Source organism: Synchiropus splendidus, chromosome 6 (assembly GCF_027744825.2).
Source record: "Synchiropus splendidus isolate RoL2022-P1 chromosome 6, RoL_Sspl_1.0, whole genome shotgun sequence".
Classification (NCBI taxonomy): Eukaryota; Metazoa; Chordata; class Actinopteri; order Syngnathiformes; family Callionymidae; genus Synchiropus; species Synchiropus splendidus.
Genome location: NC_071339.1, coordinates 6629558 through 6651275, shown reverse-complemented (window position 1 = coordinate 6651275; position 21718 = coordinate 6629558). Strand labels below are relative to the sequence as shown.

The 21718-nt window shown below is 42.5% G+C and overlaps 2 protein-coding genes across 7 annotated transcripts in view; one reads left to right on the top strand and one right to left on the bottom strand.

The window, feature by feature from the left end:
- The first annotated feature begins 89 nt into the window (after nucleotides 1-89).
- On the top strand, nucleotides 90-9397 carry b4galnt1b (beta-1,4-N-acetyl-galactosaminyl transferase 1b). Of its 2 annotated transcripts, XM_053867507.1 has the most exons (12): nucleotides 90-540; nucleotides 2199-2294; nucleotides 4226-4448; nucleotides 4521-4697; nucleotides 4856-4962; nucleotides 6147-6184; nucleotides 6495-6675; nucleotides 6797-6889; nucleotides 6973-7160; nucleotides 7221-7361; nucleotides 7423-7660; nucleotides 8041-9397. In XM_053867507.1, the coding sequence occupies exons 3-12, from the start codon at nucleotides 4234-4236 to the stop codon at nucleotides 8256-8258; spliced, it is 1596 nt and encodes a 531-aa protein (XP_053723482.1). In that variant the 5' UTR covers nucleotides 90-540; nucleotides 2199-2294; nucleotides 4226-4233; the 3' UTR covers nucleotides 8259-9397. The 2 variants fall into 2 exon arrangements, with proteins under 2 accessions (XP_053723482.1, XP_053723483.1); XM_053867508.1 differs by lacking the exons at nucleotides 90-540; nucleotides 2199-2294 and adding an exon at nucleotides 3232-3344.
- A 1270-nt stretch (nucleotides 9398-10667) lies between these two features.
- LOC128760264 (rho guanine nucleotide exchange factor 25-like) overlaps nucleotides 10668-21718 on the bottom strand; it is a 28676-nt gene continuing 17625 nt past the window's right edge. For 4 of the 5 annotated variants that reach the window (XM_053867503.1, XM_053867501.1, XM_053867505.1 and 1 more), the window contains 15 exons: nucleotides 21192-21499; nucleotides 20979-21074; nucleotides 18984-19108; nucleotides 18698-18764; nucleotides 17180-17283; nucleotides 16941-17010; nucleotides 15504-15593; nucleotides 15138-15230; nucleotides 15025-15075; nucleotides 14878-14955; nucleotides 14610-14801; nucleotides 13698-13875; nucleotides 13449-13624; nucleotides 13146-13266; nucleotides 10668-11230 (listed from right to left, as the gene is read on the bottom strand). In XM_053867503.1, coding sequence (XP_053723478.1) covers nucleotides 11196-11230; nucleotides 13146-13266; nucleotides 13449-13624; nucleotides 13698-13875; nucleotides 14610-14801; nucleotides 14878-14955; nucleotides 15025-15075; nucleotides 15138-15230; nucleotides 15504-15593; nucleotides 16941-17010; nucleotides 17180-17283; nucleotides 18698-18764; nucleotides 18984-19108; nucleotides 20979-21074; nucleotides 21192-21499 — 1784 coding nt within the window. In that variant the 3' untranslated portion in view covers nucleotides 10668-11195. The remainder of the gene's footprint in view (nucleotides 11231-13145; nucleotides 13267-13448; nucleotides 13625-13697; nucleotides 13876-14609; nucleotides 14802-14877; nucleotides 14956-15024; nucleotides 15076-15137; nucleotides 15231-15503; nucleotides 15594-16940; nucleotides 17011-17179; nucleotides 17284-18697; nucleotides 18765-18983; nucleotides 19109-20978; nucleotides 21075-21191; nucleotides 21500-21718) is intronic. The other variant, XM_053867502.1, reaches the window with a different exon arrangement.

The following is a 21718-nucleotide window of genomic DNA, read 5'->3' as shown; positions in this document are numbered from 1 at the left end:
CTTGGATGGGCGTCTTCACCTGGTAACTGCGGGGTCAGTGGATGTCCTTACGCTCCAAATAGCTTATTAGAGAACGAATTAGGCTTCACTCCACACTCATGCGGCCAGTGATTACCACACAAGGAATCGTCTATGTTGACTGTTCAATGTTCAGATCAGGAGGTTGGAGTCACTTGAGGAGCCAAACGTGCGCAAACGGTTCATAACACCATGCCGCTGAGCACGATAATCTGATCGTGGAAGGCGTGTGATAGGTGAACGCACCAAGCAAACCCACACACTAGCGACGCAGACGCGGTGTTTTTGGACGGAAAAATCATGAAGATGACGCCCGCGCCATTCAGGTGGCGGTGAGGACAGTGGAAGTGCGCGTGTCTCCAGTGAGGAGGTGCTGCAGGAGGGAGCGTCCTCCGCCGCCGCCGCCGCTGCTGCAGCTCCCTTGTTCTCATCTCATTCCATTTGCAAGAGCCGACGAGGAACGGGGGAAATCGCCGCGCCGTCCGGAGCCGAGCATCTCTCTGCGCGTGAGCCTGGATGAAGGTGAGCTGCCTGTTTTTTTTAGATTCGACATCAGTAATGATGAGGCCTGAATGGACTGTCTCGACCCCCTTATTTATCGCCCAGTTCGACCCCACTGCAAACCATAGCCTTATATTTTATCAATGAAAACGACTGACTGAAAACGAGGACGCATTTAAACATTTGTAAAACGTCCGTGTTGGTTCGATTTTCTCCTCCAGTTTAGTGAACGTTATATTTGCTCATAGGCCCGTGAAGGGAATGGAACCCTCCTGCTCTGGTCCAATTCCTGGACTGAATGATGACTCGGTCAGTTATAGTGACTAATCCCGAAGAGTCAGCAAATACAATTTCAACAGATTTTTTTTTTGACTCAGGCAGAGAGGGGGCACAGTGTCGGACCTTGGGAGGGTCCCAGCTGCATCTGAGTCCACCATCCCTCTGTGTCCTCCTCCTCCTCCACAGGCCCGCATCCTTTTAAGTAAATTAGCCCTGCTCACTCTCACAATCACTGAATCCCACTTGCTTTGTCCGGAGATGTTTTTCCATCACAGCTCATCACCATTAAAAATGCAGTATTTGAGTCAATAGACAGCTGCCAGGGGGGTGTGGCTTGGGGGGTCTTTAAAAAGGGCAACATCTCCATCTCAGATGCGACTGTCCTTCTGCTGCTATTAGATTAGAGATTGCAGCAACATCAAATGTGAATCTTTTTTGAAAGTTGATGAATGTTTTTCTGTTGTGGATCAGCATCGACATGCGTTGGTGAGACAAGAAGCTGAGCATCTTGTGTTATTGAAGATGTGAAGATGCTCAGGTTGGCAAGGGAGAGAAGATGAGAATGAGAACATGTGGGTGGCTCCTTGTGTGGAGATGTCTGAGGATACAGACTGAGTGGTTAGATGGGTTGGACACAGAGAGGAGAGACAGGGAACAAGAATGTTTGGATTGGACGTACCAGGCGTAAGAAGAACCTAAAAACTAAAGTGGTTCATAAATGTGGTTATGGAGGGAATAGGCGTGACTTAGGAGGATGATGAGTGAAGGATGCTGACTTTCTGTTGCAAGTTATGCTGGGAAATGTGCAAGGAAGAAGATCTTTACAGGAAATCTTTTCTTGCATGTCTACATTCCAGGAAGAAGACATGCTACGTTTCATGGGGCGGACATAAAAACCAGTTTCAGATTCAGATCAGTGCTTTATGTTTTCAGCTTCAAGATGAAAATAGCTAACATACTCTAACTGGCCTCTGATTTAAAAGCTCTAGTTTTGTGTCATTTTAAGACAAAATAGGTATTTTCTGTGCATATAGTTTTTATAAAATGAAAGAAATATTCATTCATAAAATATTTGACCTGTGAATACTTTATATGATTCCTATTTATTTGTTCGTCCTAAACCTCCAGAAATGTCCTCTGCAATCTCAACCTCTGAAGCAACAGCTTTCATCAATTCCAAGGCCATAACCTTCCACCGTGTTTTTCTAGCAAGTGGGAGAATCCTCTTAAGAAAAAGGGCAAACAAGGGCAAACTTGAAACAGAACTCAGATAAGTCAGGCTGAAACAGAAACTTGTACTTCCTGTTTCCTATTAATGTATGTTGTGTAGCACCCAGAAATTGCTGATCCACATCATTTAATGGGAATTTTTAAAATTTGATTCTTGCTTTGATTTCCAGATGGAGACGGCACTTGCTGGTTTCTGGAACTATCTGCACTGTTTCTGGACATGCCTACAGAGGATACAGCTTCACTGACCGGGTAGAGGCAGCACGGTAAATATGACTTTGGCTTGTATGAACGGCACTGAAACTCTCACTTCAGTTAATCATATTTTACAGCAAAATCATTTGAACTGTTGTAAATAAGAGGTAAAATGATTCAACCTAAAATTTAAGCCGAAAGATGCACATTGTTATGTATTATGCAATTTATTAATAAAAATAAATTAAATGCAGAATTTATAATCCAAACGAATAAGGATAAGATGAAAAAAAGCAGGAAGGGTTTCAATTAAAGAGAACTCATAATAAGGGGCGTTTAGCACTTATTTCACTTCTGGAGTTGCAAATCCACGCCCTCGTCCTTCACCTAACTTCGATCATCCTCTCTGGTCACACCACTCCTCTTCAAGTCCTGCTTTGCCACATCCATGAACCTCTTTGGCTGTCCTCCATCAATATTCTTCTTCCAACATGTCCACCATTTCCTCTCCATAGTTCCATATCTTTCTCCACTCTTCTCTACATGAGGTGTCTCTCTGATTTACTTGTATCTGAACTTGCCTGTAGTCGCTTCCAATGAAAAATCTCAGCATCTTAACTCTGCTTCTTGTCGCCTGCCTGCTCTCTCCCTCCTTCACCTCTCATTATCTCTGTCCATGACGCTGGATGATTGACATGAGCAGATTTTGCTTGCTCTGCTCTTGCGTCATAACTTCCCCGAACTCTGTCACACGGTGTTGTTTCTACTTTAGTCTCAAGTCCTTAAGCATTAAAGAATGTAAACATTTCTCCCTCTGCCATCTTAGAGAGGAGCTGGACCCGTGTTTTCTTATCACCAACTTATTATTGACAAGGTCAAAGACGACTGTTTTAGTGACTGACTTGAGGGATGGTTATGGTATTGCATGCTGGTTCCACAAGTCACTCATGATTCAGTGATTTGATGTTTGGTCAGATCGAATTACTTACAAAGCCAGCTGCCTCTCCTCTGAGCTCAGTGTGTGTCTTGGATCAGAAGCCCAACCTCTATCACACGAAACAGCAGAACTGTTAGTGACCGACTGAGAGGAAATGGATTTTTATGCACATCACAGCTGGAAGGTAGGAGAAAGACTCTTTGTCTTCAACAGACGCGGTGGAGAAGTCTGCTTACAGTAGATGCATTATTGTCAGTAAGCTGGGAACAATAGCAGAGGAGTGGTCTGTAAGGGAGTGCAGAGGACTTAACAGTTCACAGATGTGCTTTTTTACTTCATGAAAAGCTGATTTCTCATCTCAGTTGATTTAACAAGTCTCGGACGACATATTTCTCATTTTCTGATCAGCTCGCTGCTTTTACTTGGACCACATTTGAAGTCTGGTTGTCAGTGAAAAACTGTATTTCCTTTAGAACCTCTCTCTAGAAACGAAACCAGAGCCGTTGCCATGTTTCCTGTGAAATCCCACATGAGCCCCAAACTGATAACAGGACATGTTTTCAGCATAAAAAGCAGCGTCTGCAGCAGCGCTTTACTTTTAGCACTGTTTTTTGTGCCTCTTGTTGAGCCTTCAAATGCCATCAGGGGAAATTCTTTCATGATTTTCCTCTCTTCACTTGTTTGCATGGGGTGATGTGGAACAACATGACAACCGGTGTGTCAGAACCAGCTTAGCTTGATTTCAAGTTATGGTTTGGATTTGCCTTGTGCATTGATAGCAAGTATGCGTGACCGAACATGTTTGTAGATCATGCTTTCGACAATAACAATCTGTGAGGACTCTACTAAACCATTAAGTAAAAACAGAGTGCAGAGTTAAATTCACAAGGGTCCACATTAAATACTGAAACTGGTTTCATATTCCTGGTGTGTTGGTGTTGGTAGTGTCTGAGTTGTTTGTCATGGTGGAGTCCAAAGAGGGGGCTCCAATGCTGAGGGGACACGTGGAGCAGCTGCTAGTTCGTTGGCTGCATCTCTAATGTAAATGACATTTGTCTTGTACAGGTTTCAGAATGCGTTCGCTAAGGAAGACCGTGGTGTTGGCCGTCCTGGTGTCAGTCGTACTGGTGCTGGCCATCATCCATTCATGGCCCACACGGACATACACCACAGTGGATGTATGGCAGAGACAAGGCCTTTTAGTCGAGAGGAATTTGGACGAAAGAGTGCCTGAGGTGGATCACAGATACAGCAATATCCCAATACATGTGAGAGAGAGTGTGGCGAGGTGAGAGAGTCCAGAAGCCAAACACTTTGTCTTCCTGAAATCGCTCTAATTCATTCATTTGTGCTCCTGTAGTTTGCTGGCACGTAATGGATGCGTGTGTGAGGGTGAGAGCGGGAGAGTGAACCTGCCCTTTGCCCAACTCTTATTCCCCCGGGTGTCAGCTCACCCGCTGCACACTGCCTTCGATGCCTCAGAGCTGGAGGAAATCAAGAGGAGACGGGCCAAAGAGTTCAGGAGTTTCCAGAAAAGGTAAATGGTGCAGAATAGAGAGCGTCTTCAGGGCAAGACCTGGTCATTGTGTCGGCCACAAAAGCAGACCGTTACACAACAGTAATAAACCGACATAGGCCCCAGCTTTTGCTTCTAAACTTGAAAATCAGGTGTCAATATAATCAGTTTTTTTTTAGGTTGCAGTCTTCTGCAGATGTGCTGATGGTTGCAGAGGCAAACAATCCATTTCAGTATCCAACACAGGGGGTGGAGGTGCGGCCGCTGAAAACAATCATCATCCCAGGTGAGATGCTTCATTTAAAGACGCCATAACGTGAAGTAGACGTTGTTCACAAGAAATAACAAAGGCTGCTGTGACGTTAGTTGCCGTCCCCAACGGGACATGCTCCAGACCCACAAGCAAAATAAACTCTTGAGTGGAACGGGGTGATCTATGGCAGAGGAGAGGAGCTTTACTGTAAATGACACTGGTGAAACCTGTCATGATCTGACACAGACAAGAAGCAGCGTTAAGTAGGTCAGAGGTGAAGCACGGGTTTTCGTTGGAAGTGAGGAGGAGTAGAAGAGTTGAGACGAGTGCATTGGAGGGACACATGGAGAGGAGAAGATAGGGAACGTGCTGGAAATGCAGGTACCTGGCAAAAGAAGAAAAGTTCTAAGTTAGTTCTGTAGAGCCCTGGACGTGTGAACTGCAGTGGTTACAGGTCATACAAGTAAATGATGAAACTTTCAATACCCTCCTACAGCCAGATGAAACTCTACCCTTTTGGGAAAGTCAACAATCATGCGGTCCATGGCCCATTCCCATCTTCCTATTCTGAAAATGTAATCTGAATACCGACATAGTTTTTTGAGTTATTTTCTAAATGGACAGATACAGACAAACATAAAACACAATTGAAAGAGATGATGGACATAACAATAATGTCATCATCTCTTTCAATAACAACAATAATAATAGTAAGACAATAATTATTATCATTGTTACATTGTTATATCTGCACAATGCTAAAGAGGCGGCACAGAACATTTTTCTCATTCAACAGGAAGTTCCTATCGCTTTGTTCTTCCTGAGAAAAACAATGACTGAGTCTTGCTCTGGTTCACTAGAGGTCACCTGAGTGAAGCTTGGGAAACTATTGAGGCCACAAACTGTCCTGATACTGGCCTCATGTATAGTCAAACCCATGAAGTTATGAAGAATCAAGAGGAAGTTCATCTCGATAGTTTGCAAGTCCTGAGATAAGAAATCAGTTGAAACTCTGCTCCTCTAAATTCACTATGAATCGGTTACTCTGTTTGAGGGGTTTCAAAAAGCCCTGAAAATTGTTGTGATCGCTCCACAACTGCGCCTTTTGTTCGTATGAGGTCACGATGTCCCGTGCTGCTTCAGGTCCACCACAGACTTAGACCGCAGCTGTTTTGACGCTCTGCTCAGCTTATTCATTTTTGCTCTGATGTTTCCAGGTTTGGCTCTACATGACATTCCCAGAGACCATCACACAGTAAGTATCTACAGTTCCAATGTACTTAACTCATACCACGCCACATGCTAACAGAACTCCATTTAATATTTAGCTGGATGTCCAATTTGGGAACAGTTTCACATCACAACTTGAAGTGGAAAAATAAAACTTCCTGTTCTGGTCGCCCACACATTGATGTTTCACAACCAAACTTGTGTCACATATTTATTTGATGATGCATTGCTGCATGAGTAGAATAAAGAAAACACATTTTAGTAATCGATCTATTTGGAGTCCTGTGCCATGTCAGGTGTCTCAGGAGGCTCCCTCTCCTCCCCGTCTGTCCCAGGTGAACCTCACTGCCACCCTGGGGACGCTGAATGTCGCGGCTGAGGTGGACGGCGTCCGGATCAGAGGCGACGGCGAGATGCGCATGACGCTGTCCAGCAGTCTCCTGCCCAACTTAAACAGACAGCTGCAATTCGTCACCTACACTAACACGCTGTTCCATCCCAGCACTGTGGACACAGGTGAGACCTCCATCTCCAGAGTCTGACCAAAGGGCTGCTGGTGAAGAAACAAACTGTGAAAAACATCTGCTCCTGGCACAACTTTATTCATTAACATTGACATTTTCATTGTGTATTTTAGTGCAGCTCGACTCAGAGGGTCATCAAGCTACCTTCATCATCAAGATACGTCATAAGACCACACCCAAGCTCTACAACACCAGATCCAAAGGAGGTACGGCAGAGGACCTTAACATCACCATGAATCAATAAACAGGATCTTAAGTGAACGTGTGCTCTGGTTCTTCATCAATGCAGAGTACAACATCAGCGCTTTGGTTACCATAGCGACAAAGACCTTCCTACGCTACGATAAGCTCCAGAACCTCATCGACAGCGTGAGAAAGTACTATCCTACCGTCACCATTGTCATTGCGGATGATAGTGAGCATCCCAAAAGCATCAGCGGCCCCTACATCGAGCATTACATCATGCCTTTTGGGAAGGTGAGAACGTTCTTGTGAGGAGGGCAATGATCCCACTGTCTAACTGTCACTCTGTCACAGGGCTGGTTTGCTGGACGGAACCTTGCCGTTTCACAGGTGACCACCAAATACGTGCTCTGGGTGGACGACGACTTTATCTTCACGGCCAACACCAAGCTGGAGAAGCTGGTGGACGTCCTGGAGCGGACCACGCTGGATCTGGTTGGTGATGAGTGCGTCTTATCTCGATGTATAAAATCCTGAGGCTGTCGCGTGACTTCAGGTGGGTGGCGCGGTGCGAGAGGTTTCTGGTTACACCGCCACCTACAGGCAGACCATATCCATCGAGCCTGGAGAGGAGGACGGGGACTGTTTGCACATGAGGAGAGGCTTTCATCACGTCATCGAGGGCTTTCCCAACTGCGTCATCACAGATGGGGTCATCAACTTCTTCCTGGCTCGCACGGATAAGGTCCAGCAGGTCGGGTTTGACCCCCGACTGGCCAGGGTGGCTCACCTGGGTGAGTACTGGGATTTTGTGTCAGAACCCATTGTTCTTTATGACAGTCTGCCATCATGTTCTGACCAACTCTAGACAGTTGTGACCTGAATGTGACTAGTCATTTGTCTTTGATTCAGCTGGAAAGCCAAGAACATGTAGATGGAAATGAGGAAAATATATAGATAGCAAAATTGTGTTTTATTGCACAATGTAATATGAGTGTAGTGAGGTGCGCCGTATGAGAGTAGACAAGAATAAATGAAATTACTCAGAGGAGACAGAGCAATTGTGCTTTACTGCCCCCCACAGGTCATAAATGCCTCGGTGTCTGCTTGATGTCATCGAAACATTTTCAGCATTGACCTTTCATCTCTATATTGCTGTTATCTGACACTCCAGAGTTCTTCATCGATGGCTTGGGATCTCTTCACGTCGGCTCCTGCGATGACGTCATCATCAACCACGCAACCAAAATCAAGCTGCCCTGGGTCAGCCAGTCGGAGAGTGACAAGACTTATGCCAAATTCCGCTACCCTTCCGCCTCCTCAGACGCCACACACACGAAAAATGGCCTCCTCTACTTCAAGTACAGATTCCAGTGTTTGACTCATAATTAGTTTCTTGACAAGCTGCCAAAGAAAGTTTCACCACCGCAGTGTCTGGGCTGAGCAGAGGAGCTCGTGCTCAAGGAAAGAGTTTTGTGCCATCAGAGCATGTTGGGTCACTCGTTGCACCGGGCTGCTGCTCCTCAATTTTGCTTGACTTGAAGCTGGAAACACGTCCTGCTGTATTGTTTACAAACCCCACAAGTATTTAATGAACTACAAATGGAAGTATTTTTGGCTTGGCTTCATTAAGTTAAGGCCCATTCCCTGAGAGTCGGGGTCGCTTTGTTGTCTACTCAGAAGAAAGTGGACTGGCGGAGTGAGTGGGAGGGTCCACATCCACTCCAACCATGGGACACTTGCCAAAAGGTGCCGCTACAGAATAAAGTGTTAGCGTTTCGAACAAGGAAACACGGAGGACATGGCTGTGGTAGCTGGGCTTTTTTAATTTGGGGATTTCAAATCATAACAGCCTGATGTGACCTGGAAGTAGCCCTGTGTTTCTTTCCATTTTTTTTTTAACAAAATGAGGCAATAAGTCCAGGCTTTTGATTGAAGCCAGAGGTGCATGTCGCTGTTATTTTGAAAAACTAGGAAGTCAAATAAACCAAAACCAACATTCTATAAAGATGTTTGGGTTATTTAAATGTGGAAAATAATCTCCAGAAAGGCGTGATTTCCCCGTGAATATCCTAGAACTTCAGGCAAATACGCTGTCCTGACATATAACTGCCTTTAGATGGCGCCCCTTTACCACCCTGTTGTTTGAGTTCGACGTGACATCGTTTTTTTTTTTTATTTGACCTTACTTTCAAAGAGGTGCCAGATTTTTTTCCAGTCACAAAAGGAATATTTTCAAATCTGCGTGTGTGATTTTTTTCTAGCTGTTATTGTCCAATTTCATTTACCTCATGTGGACATTGGGAGTCCATGAAAGCAGTATATATTTTTTGTCTTCACGTTGTTAGAGCCAAAAATATTTTCTCAGCCATTAATGTTTTAACACTGACATCAATCTTGCCTGCGTCACCCGAAAGTATCACGACTGTATGTCTTCTGACCACTATGCTATCATTAATGCAGTTTTCTATTCAATTTAAGTGCTGACATATTAAAATGTTTGTGTAAATACATTACAAGTCTGATGAAAATACTTCACTCCTCTCTTTATTTATTTTTTTATTTCATTTTTTCCCACTTTACACAACACATTGTTACGGTAATAATGATCTGTGTTTAAGAACTTTAGATTCCGATTAATCCAATTTTCTTAAGTATAGCGAAATAGGTTTTTAAACCTCTCCCCCCAACATTTTTATATATAATTTTGGGGGTGAAATTATTGCGTGATGGTTGCATGAGAGTGAATTGAGACAGAAGTCACCTGAGCTCCTAGTCATGTGACATTGTGTTAGTTGAGTTGTTAGGGCACATTCTCGTGTGTCACAGTCCGGTGTATGCATGTTGTTATTAAACTAAATGACAATGGAATGGTAGTCTATGGGGAGATAAAGGTTATTTTCTGCTCCTCTTTGCCTCATGCCCATATGTTGTACCTCAATTTAAATGATGAATAATGATGTTGTTTTCGACTTTGTTTGTCATGTAATTTATGATTTGTTTGCTTGTGACAATGCAAGTAATACAAATCAAACGTCGTATGTGTGACGTCACAGCAGAACCCGACTGCTCCAGCACTAAGGCAGATGCTAAAGATACTCAACGATCAAAGGTTGAAGCTAGCAAACATTAGATGGTTAAACACTGTGACCCTGTAGAGGTTGTCCCACATGCTGGCTCTCACTCGACCATTGAGCATTGTAGTTCATTGCTACATACAAAACCTTAAATAACTTTTGATGCTGGTGGAAAAGCAGCGCTCTCACGTCATTAGAATGTATCTTTCAAATTCACTGACATCATAAGTGAAATCTATGGCATATTTCAACCTTGAGCAGAAAGTAACTTTGATCTCTCCACTGACTCCCGTTCATAGTTTTTGTTAATTTCCCATGAGGCAGAAGTAGATGGGCGTGACCAAGAGGTTCAACATGGACGACGCACGCAGAGGAGCTTCCATTTACTGTTGTATTGTAACACTTTTTACCTGATGGTTCTCGGCCCAATATTGACGTCTAGAATTAAGACAACAATACTAATAATAATACAAGTCTTTCCCTAACTTGCTTGCTGGTGCATGTGAACACGCTGTATGCATTTGACACAAAGTTTCGGATGGTCGTTCAAGGTCAGGACCATGGCGCAAGCTTGCACCCAAATAGACTCAGGGAGAACGCTGACAATCCACATCGTGCGTGACAAGTAGCTATTGATGGTGACCAGTGTTCGAATTACCGCTTCTCCAAATTTCATGTCTCATAAAGAACTCAATAACACAAGAACAACACACGTAATGCAGCCTTTAAACAATACACTGTATTTAGGTTTACATCTTTGCAATCATATTTGTCATGATCGGAAACAAAGTAAGAAAAAATACTAAAGTGAATGAAATATTTCAGTGAGGGAAGAAGTCTATGTGAATATTTACACCCGTGTGAACTACTGTATCATGCACGATCATTGTTCCCTTTGTCTTCCACCGGTCTCAGGTTCTGAGAAAAAAAACGGCCGGCAGAATAAGAGATGAGCTACGTTGGTAACTGAAATGTTCAGAGTGAAAGTTTGGACACCTACACCTGGGAGTGACAAAGAGGTGATGAAAAAAAAAAATACAAAAATATCATAGGGGAGATATTCAATCAGAAATGTACACAAAGTCAATGCTACGAGAACTAAAATGCATCTTTGCGCACATATACCAGTGTGAAGATCAGCATCTTCAAGAGACTATTTGAGATGGAGCTGGAGCGAAGCCTCCAGACTTCAGGCACTCTGACAACACCAAGGTTCAAGTTCTTCACTTGTTTTCATTTGCTGCTTCTTGGACTAAACCCGCTTGTCCGACTGCTGGTCGTCACACCCTGGAGGACAAAAAAAAAAAAAAGTATCATGAAGTCCTGGGGCACCGTGACCCAGAGGTCTGCAAGCAGGGAGGCAATCATGGGGGTTCAATTCCACAGATTAAGACTTCATATCCCGCAGGTCAGTGTATGTCAGGTTTCATCTTTCATCCTCATTGCAGCTCTGATGAAAAGAAAGGGTGCGAAAATGAAAAGGTAGATTCCAAAGAGCATGGACCTTGTCAGTTCAGAGGGCAGCGTTACTTCGACTGTTTAGTCGCTAAAGAGTCTGTCTGAACCACTCGATTCATCATGATGACTGATCCTCTGATGCACTGAAAATGGTCACCACTTCTCACACTGTAAAACAAGGGACCGACCAGAGCCTTTGTTTAGACGTATTTTTAATTTCTGTTTAACCTAAACTTGCTTAAATCATCTCACTGTGATACTACGACACCATACATTATTAAAAATATTATTAAAAGTATATTAAAATAATGACACATAATCCAGGAACATGTATTAACCAAGTGAAGAATGAAGCATAAAACTGTTGACAGAGAGTTCTGGTCCTTATTGGTCCTTGAGAAGAATTTAAAATCATCAATATTCATATATGTATCTCATATAAAATATCTGATCAACATCCACACCAGAAGGTCTTCTTTGAATAATAACCTAAATGTGTTCGGTGTAGCTCCCTAGTTCAGTCTTGGTTATGATTGGAAGGAGAGACACTGAGGACACTTCACTACATCTACAACTTACAACAAGTTAGCGCTGTGCTAACCGGCATGCTGGCTGTTACAGCTCAAGAGTGAGTGGCATCACAGACCAAACACGGAACACTCATTCTACGATGGTGTCGAAGGGGTTTGCTCATCCTTCAGACGCGCTTCGCAAACAAAACGGAGCTGCACTTTTGAACACTACCACCACTTGAACTCCTCCGTGACTGTGACTGAAGTGGTCAGGCGGAGGTGGTGACGCGGTGTGTTTTCTGATTTCTGTTTTGAAGACACTGTTTTCTGTGCGTGAATCTGAGGTCATCGTAAACATGAGATCAAATGTATGGTTTGATCCAGAGGGGTCAAACATTAATATCATGACGTTATATCAACTAGCTGAAGCTAGTTGCTAACTAGCCACCTCAAAATTATTGGATAAAAAACTTAAAATTCCAAATTAAAAAATAAATAATTGTATATTTATTTCTTTATTTATTTTTGTATTAAGTAACTTCATTGCTCTCCCCTGTTCTACACTATAGTTTCCCCCATTGACCATCTTCAGGCTGTGCAGCATATCTGGTCATGTGACTTGTAAAATTGGCATTTTAATGTCATATAACACAATGTACAGTGAAGTCACTGTAATCAATAATCTTTTGTGTGGCCATGGCACCAAAATGCTGATTCATCAAGGTTTTGCATTGAAGGTTATCTCATAACTGCACAGCCATTTACACCAAGAGCGCCATCTAGTGGCCTCTGAAAATTAGGACACTGTTTCATCAACCCTGCAGTACTTTCATGACGCCTCATCTACCCATCACATTTAGCATCAATTATCAATAACCCTCTGTGGATGCAGGTGAGCGCTGAAAAAGATGAGCTGCATTTTTTGTTTTAATTTTATTTGCGTGACGAAGTTCCTTGATTTTGAAGTGGTTTCCGTCAAAGGCTTTATTAAAGCAGAGGTTTCCACTGCAGTCATAAAACAGCCTCCCGAGTCCATTTATCAGTCTCACAAAACCCTCATCCTTGACCCCATTACTTCCTGTCTGGCTTGCATCAGTGGATAGAGTCGCGTCAGTTTGACACGGAACACTCTCCATGTCACCCACACCACAGGCAGCACAGGCAACACTCTCCCTTTCACGTTCAAACCTCCCCAGAGCTTCACATGCCTCACACAGCCAAGACAGACTCACTTGTACTCGGGGATGGCTGCGGCCTCTCTGGCCACTGGACTTCCCAAAGCTGGAGTGAATTACTGGTCGCGCCGGGGGACGACTGGGGAGAAAGTGGAACCACATCTGTCTCATCAGAAACCTGAGGATAGGAATCAGTTATAGTTCTGAGATGTGTGTTACTGCAAATCACTATTCATTTCATTTATTTATCATTAATATATGTTTTCAACAAGACTGAGCTTTTTTCCAGTGGTTATACTGAAAGGCAGACATCTTTTTCTTGGGTATTTTACTGCGGTAAAACATGATTGAATTACATACCGTTTTATTGGTGGGCTGATGCAGCGAGGGCATGGAGGTGTTGTACATGAGTCGACAAGACTGTTGGTGGCGCTCCATGGAAGCCGAGGAAAGTGGGTGAAAGCTCGATGGGGACTTGACGTTGCGCCCCAGACTGTTGCTCTCCCTGCGCTGGTACTCGATGGGAGACTGAAGGGCTGTGAAAAACAGCAACAGTAGGTGATTTAATTTCAAAACTGCAGCAAGAAACCGTTCAGAACACAGTGGTACCATTCAAGAAGTTCCTCTGGGTCTCTAAGATTTGGATGACATCGCTGAGCCAGGCTTGTTGAATCTCCACAGAAGGCGCTTGCATGATGAAGCGGGTCACGTTCCCATCAGTCTTGCGTGAAGTCAGGACAAGACAGCAGGAATCTTTCTCAGACTTTTCCAGACCCAGGCAGCTGACCTGTCCAGATAAGATATAGACACTGTTGAGGTCAGCAATAAAAGCTGCCGGGAAGACTGATCATCTGAAAGAGCAGGAAAAGAAGTTGACTTTCTTCACTTGGAGTAAAGGGGGCGGAGAAATGTATCTCTAGCCTTCACTGACCGAAGACCAAAATCCGTTCTTAGTGTGATCTCATAAAGCCATATTGACGATTACACTAACTCAAATCTACGAATTATGCCTTTGGGACTGAATCGCGACCGCCCCCTAGTGGTCAGCGAGCTAAAGCGTCACGTTTTTAAAAATCGATTTGCAAATAAGAAAAACATTAAAATAACTAAAACTAAAACCCAAATACAATCATTGAAGAGAAATTCTAACATTGTAAAATATAGAAATAAAAAAAACAACTATTGGGAATGATAAAATATTGATATAAAATATTGATAAAATGATTCTGACAATAAAATAAAGTAAATTATGGAAACGTCAAGGTGTAATTCGTAAAATGTAATAAAATGAGAGAAACTCAAAGAATGAAAGAGAACCTTTACATTCATATATGAAAAAAGCAAACAATGAAATGAAGTGAGAGGAGTTCCTAGACCGGTTTAAGATTTCTAAATATATAGTCAAAAATCTTGTCGTGTGACAAAATGATTGTCATGTATGACACACTTAAATATCTTTGTTCTTCCAGGTAAGAGAAACAGCGACCTGAGGCGCTTCAGTGGTGCGAGCCTAAAAGTTACCTTGATGCTGCTCTTGAACGTGTAACCTGGCAGCGAGAAGCCTTTTTTCTTATCAATGGGCTCACTGAAGATGACAAGCTGCTCAAACAGGAAGACACGTCTTTCCTTGGCTCTGGACAGGAAGCCGCTTTCCTGCTCGCTGACGGAGAAAGTATCCTGCTGGAGCAGTTTCCCCTGAGCTGTAATTTTCCCCTGAAACAGAATGTTGCACAGTATTGGAGTCACTAGTGTCCCTGTGACGGAAAACAAGCCGTATTAGGCGTCTCACCTCAAAACCCTGGAGTCTGCCGACGTTCATCATATCATTGCAACGTTTGGGCACAAAACACATGACCTCCACCGCTTGCTGAAAAAGAAATGAAGCCATGTAAACACACAACTTGCCTGTTCTCGACCTCCATTTAAGATGCCTCACCTGCAACTCACTGACATCCCTTCCAGTTTTGCTGTAGTATTTCAAAAAATCCTGAAGAAAAAAAAATGAAATTGAACGACACAGTTCACTTTAACAATTGTGCATATTCTAACCTTCAGCAGCAGCTGATATTTCATGATCCGCTGCACAGGCTTGATGAGCAGGTCGTTGAGCTGCAGCCTGTGGCCCAACTGCTGCCTGAGATCCTGTTATGTAACACAACAGTAATGCTGACTCATTAAGACTGTAATTGAGATAATTGAAATTAAAGAACACAACTCATTTTGATTGAAGTGGCGCTATTTATACATTTCCAAGCTTCCAGTTTGAAACTGTGATGCTGTACCTGCAGTCCACAGGCTAAAATGAGTGACCCGTGAACATGTGAGCATCTGATTTAGAAAAAATAAATTCACATTGTTGCATCCCTGAACTCATATTTAAAAAAAAGCAGTGTGAAAGCAAACTCAATTTCTCACCTCAAAGTAGGTCTCGATGTACTCAGAGACAATGTGCTCGGACTTGGGTTTGTTCTGACAGTAAACAACGTACATGTGAAGTCGCCGCTCCTGGAAATAGACCCCACAGAGACAGAAACAATTCACACTCTGAAACAGACGTGCAAAGTCTAATTAACCTCCACTACCCTGTTAGTGCTGAAAAGTAAGGAAACATTGTATTGTAACAAGAGCCACGACTTAAATAAATTACTTTTGATTATCAATTGATGAAAAATAACAGATAAATTGCACATAAACCTTCTTTCTGACACATGGAAATCTTTTTCTGGTAGACCGCAATATACAGTGTGATTTAACCAAAACATCCATGAAGGAAATAAAACCAGAACCAATTAATAATGAAGCTGTTTTTGATTGTTTTATATTTATTTTAAGTGTCAAAACAATGTCACAGCATAATAACACAAAATATATAGGCATCAATGGGCGTCAGTTTGTTTTGAGAAGTGAGAAGTGGTTGGGACAATGACTATAGTTTTACTAGATTTGGCTACCATTAAAGCATCTGTGACCCAAGGTTTATTACATGTTTAATTGAAACATAACTTTTTGTAACTTTTAACTCAATTTAAATATGTGTCTTTTTTCATGAAATCCTCCTTCGTGACTAATTTTGTCCACTTCAGGCCACCGTAGGTCAAGCTGTGAGCTGAAATAAATGAGGAATAAGTTTTGTTCACACGTGACGGTCGCGTGTCATATTCTTCATGCATCTTTCATTCCTTTGTTGCTTTTCATCACTTCTTGCGGTCTCATTCGGTTGAAGCACTGATCTACAGATCTCGGATGAGCGCAAATGATGCGTTCAATAGTGTCGGAATTTTCAATACTACTGAAGACAACCGGGGTTGCGATGGTTTAACAGTTTAACAGAAAGCTGACGCATATGTAAACATACATGTTTTCTCCTTGAATCAACAACATACATTTGCCCTTGATGCATTTTTTCAAGCTCATGCCAGCTACTGGCGGTGAGAGGTGGGGGACAAGACAAGACAATTTCCTGTCATTGTGTGGCACAGTGCGACACTTCTGAGCCCCGGGTTCGATTGATGTTCCAGTTGTACTTCTTGGGATTATTGTAGCTAAATGCTTGAGAGACGCATTCACGTACGATCCTCCGTAGGAGTTTGAAAACAAGCTCAAGTCTAATTCTGAGTATTAAAGATGTCAATTGACCTTCAGGTTCTATGCTGCTTTAAAAATCTAAATGGGGAACCTACAAACCTCTAATTAGGGACGATAAAACTATTTAAATGTACTTTATTTTCAGGCAGATCTACAGACTGATGAATAGAAACATCTGGAAGCCACACTGAATGAACCTTCCAGCAGAACCGGAATCCAACAGCAGGATGACAAAGGCATTTTTAAGGCTCAAATCCACACACTCACGTGTTTGATGAAAAGCTGGGCCAACTTGTCTGGATCCCCCACACATTTCTCCAGCTCGCCCAGGAAATAACTGTGCGACAGGAGGCAGAGAGGGTCAAACTAGCTCGGCCAGCCAGGAAACAAACAACCAGAGGGTAGGGGGACACATGCTGGGACGAGGTGAAGCACACGGAGCTCTGCAGGATCCAGTCAAAATAAATCTCTCTCAAGTACAAAGACAAACAACGCCGCCCACTCACCCCTTGTGCCAGTCGTAGATCTGGTGGATGTTCCCGAAAACTATTCTGTCCTTCCCCTTCATGTCGTCTGGAATTCCCTGGTTAGTCATGGTGGTCATGTAACCCTGAGGAGCCCCCAACACAAGTGTCAAGACAGAGGTGTCACGAGTCCCACAAAACTCAAATGAAAAAAAAAATCTTTCATCTTTACTTTTAAGATTCCAAAGATTTAGAGTGCATGACTACTGAGAGGCCCAAACATATGACTTATCTTATTCAAATGAAAGTAATACAAGAAGAATGGTCGAACTGAAGCCAATAATACTAGTCAAAAACATCCGTTTTTTTTAACACCGCACACAGTCGTTTTCAGTGAGTAGAAGTGATGGAAATTTCATGGCTGTACTAAAAGGTATTGAACCATTATGCCTAGTTGTAGTAGAGGGTGTGAGAAATGAACATGAGAGGGCGCAGTTTGGTTGTGAAATAACTCAAATATTTCTCAAAGAAGGTGATAAACTAGTTAAATGTTTTCCACTTAAGTACAAGTACAAAGAGTTTGGCACATTCTAGTCCACAAATCTGTTCAACTTCTGATGCACTTAAACTGTACATCTTTATGTTCCTCATCACAATCGATTGTTTTTCCAGCTTAGCAAAACAAACACATTGAGATGTTTCCTTGTCATTTCAATCAATACAATCATAAAGGTAAAATGAGAGAGTTTAGAGTGTGTGGGATTGGTTTATCTATTCCTGCGGGGACCAATTCCTGAAAACACACCTACTTCTGAGAACATTTTGCTTTGTGGGGACCTTTTGGCCACCCCCCCAAAAAAGTGTGGGGACCTTTTGGTATTTATGGGGACTTTTTGTCGGTCCCCTTGAGGTCAAGCCTCAATTAGAGGATGAAAACCTCAAAATAACTGGGTCATTATAATTGAACTTAAGTTTGGTTTAGGTCCTGGTTAAGGTTAGCCATTTGCTTTGGCTGGTTGAGAGGCCAAGGAAAGCATTATGGTAATGAGAGGTCCCCACAAAACATAAAAACATAATGTGTGTGTTTAAGCATAAACTACCCTAGTGTGGACCAATTGGGGGGAAACACCTCCTTTCGTTAAGGTTAAGCCTCCATTTAAGGATGAGGGCGTGAAAACAACAAGGTCATTATATTTAGGTTTAAGTTTAGTTCAGAGTGGTTAAGGTTAGCCTTGTGTTTTGGATGGTGAGGTTGAGAGAGAGAGGCTGGGGAAAGCATAATGGCAATGAGAGGTCCTCACAAAGAGGGTTAGGGTTAGGAGACACAGTATTGAGAGCATTTCCGCTTCTCATATATGAATCCAATTTTACAGCTTTGGTTCACTGGAAGATTTGTCATTTTTCAGTTCTGTTCTGAAGTGCATCTCTTTATCAGCTCTATACAGCCTCTGGCATAATTGGCATTTAATCCCCAACGTGAAATGTGCAGTTGAACTATTTATACACTGATAATTATTGTTATGTCTTCCTTTAAGTTTCAAACCAGATTTACTAACTTACCTGTACGATCAGTCCCAGGTCCTCCACATACAACTGTTCGGTCTCTATTAGCTCTGTCAGCACGTATCTACCGCAGCAAAATACAGATAGAAAATACAAAAACATTCAAAGGAGGCAGAAAGAGAGAACACAAAGTATTGGAATTATGTGTGGATCTCCTCAGCAACAAGTCAAAACTGTCTGTCGATGCGTGACCCAGGAGAAAATGATTGCAGCCTCCCTGCAGAACAGCTTGACCTCTTGACCCTGGAGAACCAGGAGAAAGGTGAAAACAAGTCGTACTTACATGCTCTTCTCTAAGGCAATGTTTCTCTCCTCTTCACTGTCTACCACCACTGATATTTCCGCGCCATCATTCCTCGTGTTGTTCTCACTTGAATCTGTGTTAATGTCTGCTTGACTGCCGTGGAGCTAAAATTAAAAAATAAAAATAAGATAACATTTCAGTGGGCAGAAGATACATGCAAGCATCTATGTAGAGGCTGTTTTTTCCAAAATGAAAAAGCGTGTAAACTTGGCTTATTTTGGGGGGAAAGAGAGGCTTTGAAGCATGTTTTGTTTGTAAGCAACATATTTATCGTCTTGCTGACTTAACAAATGAGGCAGTTCCTCCGCCTGCAGCAGAACAAACATGGTGTCTGCTAACACAGGTCTCAAAATGTCAGCCAACTGAGGCCACCGAGATGGTGCGGCCACAGTGGTCAAGACAGACAGAAGAGAGACATGTTGGGTAAAGAAGGTTGGACATGGAGGTGAAGAGGAAGACATCTTCATGCGTCGCGAGTATCTTCCTCAGTCTGGACACTGAAGTGAAAATACACGCCGACAAGAAGAGCTTCCAAACTTCAGTCTGCATCTGTGGAACTTATCACTCGGCCAATTGACTTAATCTCTTGTGGAAAGTCACGTCTCCTTCAATCCCTCGAAACCTGATAACCATAAGTACGCTTTAATGCTGACGGATGAGCAACAATGGAACATTTTGCCGGGTCATATATTCACGCTGAGAGCAGTTATATAACAGCTATTGCTTTTCACCCAATATCAGAATTATCTGATGGGAATTTGGGACCATAATCCTCTTCATGCAGTGCACTCCAGTTTTTGCTCTCTGTGCTTCAGTTAAATCAGATATGCCAGCCACATGTTACTTTTCACATCGTCAGTCAGGTGGCATTTAGATTTTAAAATCAAGATGACAACACGACTGACTCTCATAGATTTTTTTAGCACACGAGACCCAAACTGTGCAGCAAATTCAACACCCCCTATTTATCAGTGAGTGTTTTTCATTTCTTTCGATTTAGTCTGCCTCCCCAGACCACAAAGCATGACCTCATTCCCGCCTGTCACAGGCTGCTTACTTAGTTTAACATTTCCAGATGTGGTCCAGAAAATCCTGCAGGACTAAGTCGACCCCGCGGGGCCTTTCAAAGACCACTTAGTACAGTATTATCTTACAGAGGACACACTCACACACGCACAGACTCACACAGTGTATATGTAACCTACTTGCTGCAATGAGGAAAATGTTAAATAAATTAGGATTGTATTAGAACATTGTGCCATTTATTAAAAAAACCCATCATTTTAATAAATAATTATTTATTGTCTCATTATTGAATGAAGTCATTTATTAAAATGATATTATTTCATACTGGCACAATTTCCCTATATAATTGCGATTCATTTAATATTTTACTGAATTATAGCGAGGTGGTTCCACATACATTCATTTTTTTTTATTCAGAATGATCACATTAATTAAAAGTAGTCACAAGGACTTCCATTCATTCACATTCATTTATTTTATATAGAGCAATGGAAAAAAACGTATTCATTTTTCATGGTCTGGAATTTTTTGATCTTTGGATTTGAAAATATTTCTCATTGGTTAATTGTATTTAACATTTTTCTGTGCACCAAATATTAAATATTAAATATGAGATTAATAAATTGAGTGTAAATTTCATAATTTTTCCCTGTTAATATCTCTTATTGCTGACTGTTATTTATGCATCCATTATCATATGCATTAGTTAACACACCACGTTTCCTTTTTTTTTTTTTTTTACATGATAAGCAATAAATTTGCATCTATTAAAGCTTCAAATTCACTGATCGACAGTTTTGCTGTTCTGTTCTTAAGCACTTGAAAAATGCAGACATTAGTTGCCATAATTAAAAAGAATGTTTGTAAAAGAGTTCTCAACAAGTAAAAGAGTACTTTCTTGTTGGAGAACATAACAACAGACGGGCAATGAGAGAAGAAAGTGGTTACGGTTGGATGTGCTTCTCTTCCCTGCAGGAGGTCGGATAAATAACTCTGACCAGGCGCCTTGGTAGGAGACACTGCAGCAGGACCTTCCTTCCAAACCTGGCAGATGATAGACCACCAAAATATTCATTGAGTCAATCCACATGAAGGTATGTAATGAAAACATGTTATTAATGCTGGTTTATTTAAATATCAGGCAGCAAGAAAGACACTCACTGTGTCCTGGTCTCCTGAAGGGAGGATGGTGTAGCTTTCATGCTGCTCCAGCAAAGTCTGCTGCCCCTCTCCAGGGTAGGTGAGGGGCAGCACTGCACTGCATATCTGCTTCTCCTTCCCGGATCCTCTGCCATCCACGCTCAGCTTTCGGACAGGGTTGGTGAGCCATTTCTTTAAAGCGCTTACAGGATGCCGAGGTCCTCCAGACACAGAGTGGGAGCAGGGGCTGGAGCTGCCGGACGCCTGGAGGGCTGATGAGCCTCCTGATGGAGTCAGACTGCCGTCGCTGCCTGCCACGGGACAGGACTCTGAAAGAGGCGAAAATTAGGTTCATGAGCAACAGTGACTTAGGCGATAAATCCTCTCAGGTCACCTTTAAGACCGATTTCTGCAGAAAAATGTCCAATTTCCTGTGTTGAGGTTTCTACTGTAACTGTAGAGCAGGGGTCAGGAACCTATGTCTCTCATCTAGATGCGGCTCTCTGGTTTTGTGCACCCGTTCACATGCCGACAACTCTGACTGAGTC